The following is a 13,966-nucleotide window of genomic DNA, read 5'->3' as shown; positions in this document are numbered from 1 at the left end:
GCCTTCCATCAAAACATGTATTTAGAGACCCTAAAATTTAAACGTAACTTTTTAAACTTTACAAAGTTTCATACTTTATAAAACTTGAACTTTTTCCAACTTATGGCTTTATCTTAAAAACATCGCATATGAAAATTATGATAGCTGCTTTTGGCCAGTGTGTAGGAGACCATATTCATCATCCACCCTGGGACATTTTGAGAGCAATAGGAGGTGTTGTTGATAACTACACTAGAATAACAGACAGAACTGGAATTGTCCTGACCAAACTAGGATTTACAGCCCCTACCAATGGGCCTGTAGTTTTAAAACTTTTAAAGTTAACTTACTTATAGAGTAACTTATATAGTTAACTTACATATTTATATAACATATACTTAACTTAAATCATAAATAATAATTTTTATATTGCATGGTTTTAAAATAAAAAGAACGTCCATTTTACCCAAGTTCAATTTTCAGTAGGTTTGCTTGCTCCTAAGCATCTTAGCCAAACCTATTCAAATGTATTCAAAAACTCTACAGTAAAGTCTTGTGCTCACAGCAGACTCAGCTCAGTAAAAACTTCATTACCTAAAATAGGCAACACAAAATTATTTCATGAAATCTGTCTCCTTAAAGCAAGCCAAGAACTGCTGCCTTCTTTGGCATTTGTTGGATGGTTTTAGGCGCCCTAACTTCTCTATTACTTACTGCTTGAGCTGAGGTCGCAGTGGCGCTCCAAACAGACCACTTTTCATATTTTGTCTATGTCACCTGCACAGACATCTCCACCTGCATGCTGAACAGTACAGAAACCTCACTGCCTTGGAAGTGTCGACTGTCTGCCCATCAGTTTCACCCAGCTTCCTTAACTCAGCACTAAAAAGCAACTGCTTGGACTGAAAACTCGAAATATAGGAAATCAAAACAACACTTAAAGGGAGTAGTGACTTATCCAAACTTTTCTCTTCTTCTTCTTCAAAAAATAAGCATCATTTGAGGGCCTTGTTAAAATTCTTGTCTTGGTTGGTATCTTTCTAGAGATCAGATTATATTGGTCATTGTTTATGCTCCATGGCCAGTTGCCTAGGAAGACAACTGTCAGTCACACGTTCAAATGCGTTGGAGTAACCACATAACTCCTCTGTGTTAGTCAGTTTTCCAGAAAAAGAGAACCCAAACAATGTGTATACATAGAGGGAGATTTAGTTTAAAGAATTGGCTCACACCACAGGGTAGGCTGGCAGACTGGAGACCCAGGAAGAGCTGATGTTGCAGCTCAAGTCCAAATGCAGACTATAGGCAGAATTCCCTCTCTGGCAAGGGTATCAGCCTTTTTCTATTAAGGCCTTCAACATTGTGGAGGTGAATCTGCTTGACTCAAAGAAAACTGATTTAAATGTTAATCTCATCTTTAAAAATACCTTCACAAAAACATCTAGAGTAGTGTTTGATCAAATACCTGGGTAGCATGGCTACCCAAGCTGACAGGTCTTACACTCAGTGACTCCAAGGAGATTGCCTCCAACAGAGACAAGCCCAGGTCCCCACACCCCCACAATGTGGCTTGGCTATTTTTTAGATGAGAAAAGCAAGTCCTAGATAAAGGTTCAGTGAGTTCATCCCAACAAGTCAGGACAAAAGTCCAGCCTCATTGACTGGTAGTTCCAAGCTCTTTCCACTGGGGCCTGAACTCAAGACTTATAAAGGGGCATTCTTATTTCACTTGTGTGGAATATTACAGCCAAGCATAAGCCCATTCAAACTATAACCTTTAGGCCAAGGAAATCAACTTTTCTCCGGGGTGCACTTTCACATTCCTATCCCCCTCCCTCCTATAACGCAGAGCTCCCCACCCAGCGGACACACACAGACCCATCCACAGAAGACTTCTCTTTGAAAAGTGCTTTATTCAACAAGATCTAAGTCAGGTGCATTAAAGCATATCAAAATGTTACAGAAACTCACAGCTCCCTATGAAGCCTTGTCAAATTACATTAAGTTATCTAAACACATAAATTTATAAGGTCAGAACCAATCATTAAGCCAGGTTGTGCACCATTGCTAGAAGTCGTTATGATTTAAAAAAAAGAACACTTCACAAAACTAACACACGTGGAAACACTAGCAAAAACATGCTAGAAGCAATCAGCCTGGGCAACAGGTCTGAGATCTGCCTGGAAGACTCAAAAGTGGATGGAGGCTTTCCCTGTCCACGTCTTGTGCTCAGTTAAAACACAGGGGGAGCTGTAACCTCCCGTGGCTGGTTAAACGCTTTCAGTTACATCTGAAAGAAGGGGTGACACATTTCTTTCTCTTTTTTAAAATTTTTTGATTTATTGTTTTTCAATACATTTCTTTTTATTTCTACCTTGATAGGAGATCATTTTCCTGTCTCATCTGCTTCAAGCAAGACTTTTGTAAAACAATTTAAGTAGATTCTCAAAAATTCATGCTACTGCCCCTGGGAGGCTTGAGGACGTCTCCTCTGTCTCCTATCCTAACCCCCACAGCATGGTTTGGTCACTACAACTCTGAAATTCCCCTGTTCAGACAGATATTTCTGTCTTAAAGGTGCAGCCCTGGCTGGTTTGGCTCAGTGGATTGAGCGTCGGCCTGCGAGCTAAGTGTCGCTGGTTCGATCTTCCAGTCAGGGCACATCAGAGAAGGAAACTCTGACTCCAAAAAACCTCCGCTGCCTTGCGGCATACCTCTTCAGGGGAAAGGCTAAGGGAGTAAACCCCGACAGAAAATCCGGAGCCGGAATCCCTAAGGCGGTTTGACGTTGTAGTCAACACCGGCAACTCCTGCGGCGCACCTGAAGCCAAGCTGTATTGACTCCGTCTTTCCCTTGGACCCTTCAGCTGCGAAGAGAGGGGGGGTCTGCTGCATGGGCAACAGCAGACCCTCCATATCACCCTGCCCAGGCTCTGTAGCTTCAGCTTCACTGGAGAGGACACTCCAGCGTCATCGCAAGATGTCGATTCAACACGGGAGGAGACAGATACCGTGTCACTCCCGAGTCGGACTGCACAGCCATTCTCGGCGGTGCAGATAGACTCTTAAGAAGCTACACCATGGTCTCTCGAGACGGACGGCTGCCGACGACGAAAGGTGCATGTATGACACCATGTTCTCCATGCCCCAGAACTCTGAAATAACTTTTTAAAGAGATCTCCTTTTCTAAAAAGAGATTCTTGCCTTGCTGTGGCCCATCCCACCCTCTTGACATTGAAATAACTACCCAACGCCGCAGGAAATAATTCCTGTCAAGATGTGTTTGCATCGGAGAATGGTTATTTTTTTGTCATTACATGGCAAAGTCTTACCTACATTGATCATAAAATGTCTTTATCTGAAGATTTCCAGCAGAGTATAGGTGTTTTTTTGTTTGTTTGTTTTGTTTTGTTTTATTCCCAGGAGGGAGAAGGGTGAAAATACTTCTCCATGATGTCTCAAACCAAAACCTCAACCTCAGGTCTCAGCATTTCTCACATGGATGGGTGGCTAATCTGAGACCCTCCCGCCTCAATCTCAACTCCTAGTTCAAGTGTGTGCGACCTGGAGACCATTCATCTCCAGCTCGCACAGCCACGCCCATCCTTTGTGCTTTCAGTCCCTGGTAACCCTGCCCCCCTTTAACTCATCACCTTCCCACTAATGTGATCACAGAGAATGTGATCTTGTGCTTAATTCCACCATCACCTGAGGGAAAGGACACCCTTCCCAGCCAGTTGGACTCAGGTTTTTCTTCATTTGATCACCTTGTAACATAAGCCCTTGGCAAAAGCAAGCAGTTGTGGCTATAACTGCTTTTCACAAGTTAGGAAAAAACCCTATAAATTGGCCTTTGTTCTTCACATGATTTCAGGTTCATTGCACGCTATTACATAAACCCACACAAATCAGTTGAGAAGCTCAAAGCTGCAGGCCCATCTGATACCAATGAGAAAATTCAGCTCCACACTGTGGAGGAGTGTCTGTTTCAGCTGCTGTTGTTTCAAATAATTTTTCCAAAAATCCTGACCGGGTTATTAGGATGTGAGAAATGATCTCTAAACAGGGCGGGACAAGACAGAAATGTGTGGCCTATATTAAGTGGAACGTATTGCGTAAAATATGGTTTCCCCTCATCTCCAACCCAACCCCTGTCTGTAAAGAGCCAAGTCTACCTTAGCACTTCCTTAGAAAGTGATCTGGCAAACCTGACATTTTACATTTCCACATTTAACACTATCGTAGTGCTAGTGCAAAGTAAAGGCGAATTTTATGAACCAGAAAAAGTTGTCCACTAAAAGTTAGCAGTTAGTATTTGCTTAGTGGAAATTCTTCTCCCTGGCCCTTCAAAGAGAATTATTGGGGTCAAGGCTTTGAGCGTTCAACATAAAAATAACTGGAAGAGAAGTTTTCCAAGTCATTTTCTCAAATGCAAGACTCAGGAAGTATGTTTGCACCTACAAACTGCTCTTTCCCACCAGTAACAAAGGAAATCTCCCCTCCATCCTTTTTCTCCAAGTCTGTGCATTTTTCCAAGCCTAGTGAGGTGTGTGATTGAGACTAAGGCCCTCCGGATTTCCAGTCCACACCCCACTGGGCTATCGGTGCTGTCCCCACAGAAGAGGCAGGCTTGCTAAGAGACCCCTGGCAAAATGCCAGGTGGCAGCACGCCATCTTTTTGCAAGTCAACAATAAGACCGCAGCTGTGAGCCATCTAAAGAGAACACCAGGGCCGCAGCAGTGGGAAGGGAGTAGCAGGGTGCCTGGGCAGGAGGAGGTCTACTGCAAAGGTCTACCTTCCTTGCAGGGACCAATCCATGGTTCTCCTTCCCTCAGCTGGCCAGCTCTTCAAATCATTCTTGGAGAGGAGGTGGAGTAGAGATGGGGAGCATCCCTTCCCCGACAGGACTCACAGACGCCTGCTGTCCAGCGCTCCTGACCTTGCCTGGTTGATCTCCACAGCCAGGCACCCCGCTCCAAGCACCTGTCTGTCCCTCTTCAAACACTATCAGTCGCAGTGGCATCCAGTGGCCTGGCAACCTTCCTGATGGGGGCTGCAGGGGACGGACGGTCCCTGCCTTTTTCCCCTGGCTGGGGTCTGCTCTGAGGATCACAGAAGCTCAAAGAGAAGCTCCATCCTCCCTCTGCACTATCACAGGGCGGCCCGAAGAGCTTCCCTGAACCCCACACTTGGTCAGGGCCTCGTTCTTGCAGTCCGTCTCCACAAGGCAAGGGCAGCGTGCAAGAGTCCAGCCTTGGAAAGAAGAAAGCCTTGACTTCAAACACACAGAAGTGCAGCTTCAAATGCAGGAAGAGCCCTCGCTGATGTGAAAACGGGCTGGGCTCTCAGACACCTGTCATGTCTGCAAGGAGCTGCCAGACTTCCCTAAGGAGGCGCACTTCCTGGCCACCACCCCAAGATAAGTCCAGGCCTAGATCACACTAGCCAGTCAGTGCCACATGCAAACCAGCGAGGCCTGTTTCATGAGATCCTTCCTTCAACTCAAGGAGGCAGCGAAGAGTTGGGGTCAGCAGCGCAGTGTGCTGAGAGACATCGGGCCCCCTCCTGTCTCCTACAGGTGGCCATGGAAGCGAGGACAGAGGCAGAATCCATTCTTCACAGGCATCGCAGATATCACCACATACATCTCTGTTACTTAAAATAAAAGTTTCCAGTGTAAAAACGTGGGTTTATTGCATCTACCCCACTGATGGTTTATTTCTCTTTCTCTTCCCATCAGACCTGCCCCAAGTGCATGGGACTGTCATTTTGTTCATTTCCAAGGATCTCATGTTCGCAGATCCTTCTGGGCACACAGGGAGAATCTCTACTAACATCAATACCCCAATGTGAGCTCACCGAGCCCCCTCCGCCTTCTAAACATGGGTAGATATGTGTGGCTGCTCCCAGGCACTTGAGAGAAATTTTTCTTCAACCTAAAACCCCTCAGATTGGTGACTCCCCTGATTTTCCTGCCCATGAATAGCCCATCCACCAGTCTCATGGCACTTGTGCTGGTTGCTTGGAATTTAATTGCATGTGAATATATAAGGTAGGCACATGGATGTATATATGTGTGCACATATGTGCAGACATATGTGTGCACACATGCATACACATTTTGGGTCCTCCTAATAACAAAAATCAAAAGTTCTTGTGAATGAAAGAAAGGAGAAGATCAGGGATCCAAGGATGGGCAGCTTTCTGCTGGCTTCTCCATCCAGGAGCTGAAGAGGTTTGTACACGCTTCTGTGGAAGGAAGGCGCTCAGCTTTCTGTGGGTCTTCTCATGTCCATGGCGGCCTCTGTGGTGTCTGGATCCCCTCCTTGTGGCTCAGATAGTCTCTGGGGTCTCGGCTATCTCCTCCAGCCTCTGCCGAATCATTAGCCGGAGCACGGTGTACCTGGGGACGGAAACAGCTGCAGTGGAGAGCAGAAAGCAACACACACCTCTCAATCGTACTTCCCAATCCAGGTCACAGTGTGGGCGGCTGTTCTGTTCCTCTGCTCCTGCCATTGGCCCACTACAGCCGCTTGGCTGTTGTGTTCATTTCCACAACAGCATAAGAAGGACTGAAGAGGCTAACTCTGAGCTGGACTATTTTACTATAATTAGAAAGTCTGGCTAATAAGGGTGAGAGGGTGAAATAACAACAGAAACAGTAATAAGGGTCCCATTAACCCAAGGCACTGTGCGTAGTCCTTTACATGCACAGTATACATAACCCTCACCAAGGCTACACCATGTGAAATTACCACTGACCGACCATCATGGCGGTGCTTACAAAAATGACAACTTTATGCAGTTCAACCTAATATCAGTTCTGGCATTTTGCAGAAGACGCCATAGCAACAACCAGGCAATGAGGTCCATGGCTCGTTGGTGAGTGCAGTATCCCCAAACCGTCCCTGAACTATGGCAACGCAAATACTGGAGTGGGCACCCTTGTGCACGGCTAAAGGGGACACTCCTTATGTTCAGGGCTTTGCACTGCACAGCAAAAGTGGTTTTTAAAGTTTGACACATAGTAAAGTGTTCAATAAATGTCAACTGCTACCATACTAGTTATTATCATTGATACAATGAATATAGCATTGGCTTTAGTCTATAGTGGCAAAAATCAATCAATTCTCCTAGTTTATGACTATGTATAGCAAAAATGAAAATCGTAAAATCCTCTCCAGAGAGAAGTTTTACTGGATTTGTCAACCCAGAGGCCATTTTCGCAAGAGAAATGTTAAAAAGAGGTAAAGGGTACGAGGAAAGGACTTCAGAGGCAGGCTGCCCAGACTGTGTGCCACTGCTAGAACCACCTGCTTGAAGTCCCCAGAACATTTTTATGTCTCACACCAAAATGAGAAGCTGACATGAGAAACAGTGAGACCAAGATGCTGAAGATCCATGTCCCCATCTGGGATGTGGATTCATCAATGGGAAAGCCCCTGAAGAAGGTCCCTAAGACCCAGACCCAAGCAGCCATTCGGCACCATGCAAGGTGCCTAAACAGATAGCCCTCTCACGGAGGCCCCAGGAGAAACGCCCCCAGGTACCCAGGGGCCCTGTTTACTTGCGCATCAGCTTCTTTACTTCTCGATCTTCCTCCTCCTGGAGTTTTTGAATGAAGCTTTTAAGGACAGGCATCTCGAACTTTATATACTGGGCCACCTGGGGAGGAAGAAGTAAGTCTGGGGTGCATGCCCCTTCCCAGCATTTTTCCAGTGCCTTTCTGCGACTCTCTCATGTAACGCACAAAGCTTCAGGAAATCTATATCTGCGTTAATCCAGGATTTCCTTAAAGGCAGGACCCAAGCCTCATTCTTTGCAAGGCTGGCATGGAGTCTGCAGTGAGACTCCCTTCATATCCCTGACACATATGTCATTACCTCTCATTTTTGATCTCATGTATCCAGTCCATGTTGAGGTGATATCAAACATGGAAGAACACTTGGTCCTGATTCCACGATGCAGGAAGACCTGAACCCATGATATTTAACATACCTCTCTGCTCTCCCCTAAGAGAATTTAAGGCACCATGGCTCAGAATGATGACTGTGTCTCAGGTCTCAAACAGGCATCCAAATATGAACTTGATCCTGAGAAGCTGTGGGGGTGGGGTAGCTCCCAGGTGAGCTAAAGTTAAACAACTGTTCCTTCCCCACCAGAATCCCCACCCTACTCTACCCACTCTTCTCCATGGGAGATGTATATCTCTCCACCCTCTTCCTGTTGGACTTGGCTATGTGACTTGCTTTGGTCAATGCAATGTTACAGACGTGACATACAGCAACTCTGAGTAGAGACTCTAAATGTGTTCACACGGTGTGGCCTGGTCTCTCGCACTCCAGCCGTCTGCCATGAGAAGCATACCCCAGGTAGCCACTGCCCTGTGGGCCTCGGTCTCTGAACAAGACATGCAATGCAAACCCTCAACCTCCAGCCTAGAGTGCAGCTGCTGCTACCAGCCTGCAAAATCCTGAGCAAAAAGTAAATGTTTGCTGTCGTCAGCAGCTAAGATTTGGGGATGTTTCTTACTGTAACAAAAACTGCCTAATACACTTCTTGAAGTTGCTAAGAAAGAGTCTGCAGAAACTTCTCAGCCTTCTTACAGCACCCCAGAAAGGCTCAAGACATTTACTTCTTCTATGGAAATCACTTTGTGCCTGAACATTCCTCCAGCAACTCCTGCGGGGCGCACCCTCCTAGTCTCTGTTCATTCTCCTGGCCCCACGGCCATTACTGCTTCAACAAAATCTGGCATTGAGGATCGGCAACAAAATAGGGCATGGTCCTTGACCAAAAAGTCAAGCTAACCCCAGTTGCAGGTAACCCAAACAAACCTCCACCCACCTCAGGATAGTCCATCGACTGAAAAAGGACTCACGTCATAGGTGACTTCCTCCACCTGGTCCTTCTCCATAAGGAACACTTTGGAGACCTGCTCACACGGGCCCTGGAGGATGCGGGCGATCAGCGGGTAATCGGTGTTCTTCAGCTTCTGCTTTTCTGGAACCACACACAGCCAGGAGCAGCCCTGAGTGTGGCCAAAGGCCTTTGTCACCCTAAGCAGGGGTCAACTCAGGGGCCCAATGGGAACAGGCACCTTAGGAGATGCGGCCATACAAGTCAGGAGACTGATTTGCAAATGAAGAATTCAATAGGCGCAGCTCAGGGCAACTGTTCCCTCTCCTCCCTCCCCAACAACATTCCCATGCCGCAAGCCCTTTAGAAGAGGCGGAAATGAAAGAATTCGTTTTATCTGTCTCTCAAGAAAATGCAGTTCCTTTTTTAATAGGCAGTTAGGTTTTAGGGTTTATTTACTGACCACACATCACATTCCACCAGTCTTGGCGGCAAACAGCATTTGAAAATTTCCAAATGATAAACAACAAGCCAATGAGGCAGAGGGTGTTTTGTTCTGTGTTTGTTTTTTTTGTTTTTCTTTTTCTTAACTCGCTATTTTGAGTTAATTAAAGTCTTAAAGCACACTGTGTTCTTCAGACTTACCACCGCTGGTATGGACCACGTACAAAGCAAACTCCTCTGCCGAATTCTCAATCTGAATCAGGAGCAAAAGATGCTTGCTGAAAGCAGGTATTACACATCTGAACTTTGAGCCATTCCTGCCTTATCACTGCAAAGCTAAATAGATTTTAGGCTTTTTCAGTGGAGGGCTATTTATCTACAGCTCTCAGAAGTGATAAGGAAATGGGGAAGCAGGTAACATTATCAATAATAACAGACAGGGCCTAACATTTATTGGGCTGCGTGAGGTGTTTCTTCACACCTTACATTTTAATTCATTGCATACAACAACCCTGTAATGGGGTGCTGTTATCCTCATTTTACAAGTGAGGAAGCAGAAGCACAGGGAGCTTAAGTAATTTGCCCAATTCATCCAACTCTCAGGTAGGTGATGAATGGGGACTTGAACCCAGAACTTGTGCCCTTAGGCCCCTCGGTAACACTGGCTTCCATTAAAATAAGAATACCTGGTCTCCCAAAGACTTATAGTAAGGGGATTGTGGAAAACATATAGAGTAACAGGGCTTTTAAAACACGTATGCACTATAACTTGCACATCTATTGAAGGTCCATTTTCAAAGTATGTTCCCCAACTGTGTTCCAGAAGTCAATCTGTCCATAGGACCCCAAACTGGCTGTCAGGCCTATGGGCCTTCCAGTGGCCCATAAGGCACCGAGGGCGGGTGCCGCTCAGGCTTCTGTGGCACCAAATTCCCTGCAAGCCTTGCTGAGCAGGTTCCCTGGCCTCACCTCCAAGCTTTGGGTTCAGCCAGTCTGATTCAGGGGTGGCGCCTGAGAAGCTGCTTACCTAACACGCTCCCACATGATGCTGACGCCTGGGGTCTGAAGAACCCAAACTTCTGTCCGGTGCCCCCCTCACCACACGCTCTCCACAGCCTCAACCTTTACAACTCTGGGGTCCCCAAGACACACATGCTGCCATCTGAAGCCAACCAGCAGAGGGAACTTGCCTTAAATTTGTTGAGCAGCAGCTTGAGAACCTGCGGGGTGGTCATGGTGCTGTTGATGCGGACGTTGGTGACGGAGCCGTAGGCTGGGGTAAACACCGACGTCTGTCAACAGAAGGGTCCAGCTCAGGGTGGGAGTGGGGACAAGGACAGGGTCTAAAATCCAGGAATCCCACCCCATTACCTGGAGTAAAGGGCACAGGGGCAATCACTCAAGCTGTGCTCCCTGGCCGCCTCCAAATAACCTGGCAAGTATTGGGCTTTGATGTCAACCAAGAGCCTTCAGCTTTGCCTCACTCAGGAGCTCGAGGAGTCTGAGATCTCCAAGGGACAGGGTTGGGGAGGGGGAATAAGACTGAGGGAGGCCCTCTCTCCCAATAAAACACACACGAAATCCCTTCCACTGCGACTTCAACATGAGGAGGACTCTGACCACTTTCCCATGATGCACCTGCTTCTGAGGCCAGATTTGAACCAGGCTGCAGGAGGGAAGGAGAGTCAACTAATTGGGGTGGGGTGGGTGGGGTCCTGATGCCCCTTCATCTGAGTCTCACAGCTCTGCTTGTGGGGCTGCCCTTGAGTCATGGAAAAGTCAGACTACACAGCAGCTGGGAGACACGCGGTGCAGGAAGAGAGAACGCAGGAATTTGCTGGACCTGACGAGGGCCATCTGCGGGATCCTCTCACCCACCACTGAGGGGGTCTCCTGACCTGGGATCCCTTGTTTCTCACAGAGCCAGCAGAGTCAGCAGCCCACCCACAACTCAGACTGGACAGCAAACACTTGGCTTCCCAGGCGTCTGTAGCCCTGAAGTGGCAGCTGCCTACAAAGGAGTTTTTCCCGTTTTTAGGCTGCCCCCGCCCCCCCCCCCGCCACCCTGTCCCCTCTACCTTGTGGTTGTAGAAATGGCCATTGATGGAGAAGCGATGGCGTCTGATTCGCCGCTGGTCACTGGGTGTCCTCACATTGCCCCGGCGGCGCACCCCAACATCACTGCGTGTACGCATCAGCTGTGGGGTGTCTTCCTGCAGGGGTTTGAGGCCCCTGGAGTCTGAGAGGGGAGGGGAAGGAGCTTTGTCTGCTGGACCCGGCATGTGGCAGTTTGCACATGGTACCTTCTTGGTGGCCAACACTACAGCACCTACCACCTCCCCAAAAACGTATTTATAAAATCAGAATTTCCTGCTGGCGGAAAAACACACTGCCAACTTTACTGAGAAGCAATGCCATGACGAGGTTCAGAGCCAGACTCCCAGATTCAAATTCCAACTCTACCATTACTACATAATGCTAACCTCTCTTGCCTCACTTTCCTCATCTATAAAATGGGTATAATAATAGCACTCACCTCATGGGATTGTTGTGAGGATTGAAATGAGTTAATTCATGTAAAGCACTGAGAAGAGTGCCTGGCCCAGGATAAGCATGATACAAGGACTTGCAAGATATTGTAAACTGACTATCAAATTACAAATGTACATAGCCTCAGACCCAGCAATCCCACCTGGAAGAATCCTGCAGACACTGACTAATGTGTAAGATGACTCATCAACAAGGCCACTGACTGCAACCTTGTCTGTCATAACAAAAGGCTGGAAATGACTTAAATATCTACCAGCAGGGAATGATTACAGAAATGGTCACTTCCCATACAATGGAATACTGCAGAGCTATGAAGAATGCAGAAGTTCTCTATGGATGTGTATGGAACAATCCTCAGGATAAACTAATACATAAAAACAGGGATGTGCAAGTGCTACTACTTATATAAAAGGGGAAAGAAAAGAAATGACATCCAATCATAAAACTTTGTGGGTCTGTACTGCTTATATGTGCAAAGAATATCTCAGAAGGAATGCCTTCAGGTTGCTTCTATGGAGGGAGCTGCAATAATAAGAAGATGCAATAGAAAACTTTAAATTCTTAGTAATATTTTTAAATCTTAAATCATGTGGATTTTATTTATTCAGAAAACAGGTAACGGTTTACATCTATCACTTCAGTCTTCACACAGTCAGCCCCAAACTGAAGGCCCCTCCCACCACGCATGTACCTGTGGGGTTTGATGTCTGGTCACCCTCAGCTGCAGCGTCCACCTCTGTGATCTGAATGTTGGGCATGGTGAGGGGCTTCAGGATGGTGCTGCGGGCAGGGGACAAACAAAAGGGAGGCTGGTTCAGCTGCTGGGGGGAGACGCCTCCACTTCTGCACAGGGAGCACTTTTCTTGTGCCAGGCGGGGGATAAAGGATTTGGATGGGCTGTACTGAGTGTCCCACGAGGCTGGGCCAGCTCCAGGCTGAGCACCGGGTGAGGAGGAGGAGGTCTGGAGGGAGAAGATACTCCTTCTCTGCAGCTGCAGCCACATAAGCACCCAATTCATCAAGGCCAGGGTGGAGAACAACAAAGAACAAAACCCGTGTGTTGCTTGTGCTGAATTTCTAAGCACATGTGGGTTCTATAGCTTATTCGGAAATGCCCAACAATGACCATTTATTTCTCGAGACAAGATTCCAGCTCTGGTCCACTTCTGTAGGAGGAATAACTCAGAAAACGCTCCGGCACCTAACAGGAATGGAGAGTAATAGGTCGGCCACCACAGGGGCAGGGTGATTTTGGAAGGGGCGCTGATGACGGCCTTCTTGGGGTTGCAGGGACTGAGCAGTGCTCATAAACCATGCCGGAGAAAGGGCCTCAGGCAGGCAGCCTGAGCTGACCTGCTATTGCCATGATAACTGGCCAATAACTCCTCTAAACCAAAAAGGGCAATGGGAGCAGCTCAAAGAAGCACACCTGAAACCAACAGAGGAGTTGGCCAGAAAGGAGAATCATTTTTAACAATTAGGACCATCCGATGGTGAGAAGAGCATGGGCTTGCTGGGACCCAGTAGATAGATAGGCTCATGTTCAGGGGATGAGAGTTTTAAGGGAAGTCAGTTAAAATGAAAAATCTAAAGGAACTTCCTATTGTAGTATAACTTGTGACTTCTGAACCCAGAACGGAACTGGCCAGAGCCTGTGGGGAATGGTGAACACTCAGCACCCACTCCTCCTTTGTCCAAAGCCTTCTTTCTTGCTGAAGAAGAAACTAGACTCAGCATCCTTCTTAACACAGTGGTGCAGGCACTCACTGTATTACAGCAGGCATCTGGGATGACATTATTTACATTCCTGTAAACTCTCTCACAGTATCTGCAGGTTTCAAGAACCAACCATCACCAGCCTGATGCCGCAGGGGAGGGAAACGAAATAAGTGTGCAGAGTGAAGGACCCTTTAGCAGGGCCAGCCAGGGGCCACGTGGTCTAATGAAATTTCAAAAATCATCTCACTTAGGGAACGGAATGTAACCTAGTCTGGGAGTCGGGTTGGGCTGTGGAAAGGGTTTGGCCCTCTGGAATCAAGTACAGTAGAAGTGCTGAACACAAAGCAGAGTGTGAAAACAGCAAAAACAGATGGAACCAAAGGGCTGTGGCCAGACATTCCAGCATCTGATGGG

The 13,966-nt window shown here is 47.2% G+C and overlaps 1 protein-coding gene across 1 annotated transcript in view; it reads right to left on the bottom strand.

Annotated features, from left to right (window-relative positions):
* Positions 1-3,098: 3,098 nt before the first annotated feature.
* Positions 3,099-13,966, bottom strand: part of RASSF2 (Ras association domain family member 2) — a 37,317-nt gene continuing 26,449 nt past the window's right edge. Inside the window, exons 5-11 of the mRNA XM_090286078.1 lie at positions 12,525-12,613; positions 11,362-11,522; positions 10,474-10,575; positions 9,485-9,536; positions 8,862-8,983; positions 7,548-7,645; positions 3,099-6,383 (exon numbers count right to left, since the gene is read on the bottom strand). Of these exons, the coding sequence (XP_090142204.1) occupies positions 6,314-6,383; positions 7,548-7,645; positions 8,862-8,983; positions 9,485-9,536; positions 10,474-10,575; positions 11,362-11,522; positions 12,525-12,613 (694 nt within the window). The 3' untranslated portion in view covers positions 3,099-6,313. The remainder of the gene's footprint in view (positions 6,384-7,547; positions 7,646-8,861; positions 8,984-9,484; positions 9,537-10,473; positions 10,576-11,361; positions 11,523-12,524; positions 12,614-13,966) is intronic.

The sequence above is a fragment of the Furipterus horrens genome, unplaced genomic scaffold (assembly GCF_987537825.1).
Source record: "Furipterus horrens unplaced genomic scaffold, mFurHor1.1.pri manual_scaffold_8, whole genome shotgun sequence".
In the NCBI taxonomy this organism is placed as follows: Eukaryota; Metazoa; Chordata; class Mammalia; order Chiroptera; family Furipteridae; genus Furipterus; species Furipterus horrens.
This window is presented reverse-complemented; position numbering and strand designations above follow the sequence as displayed.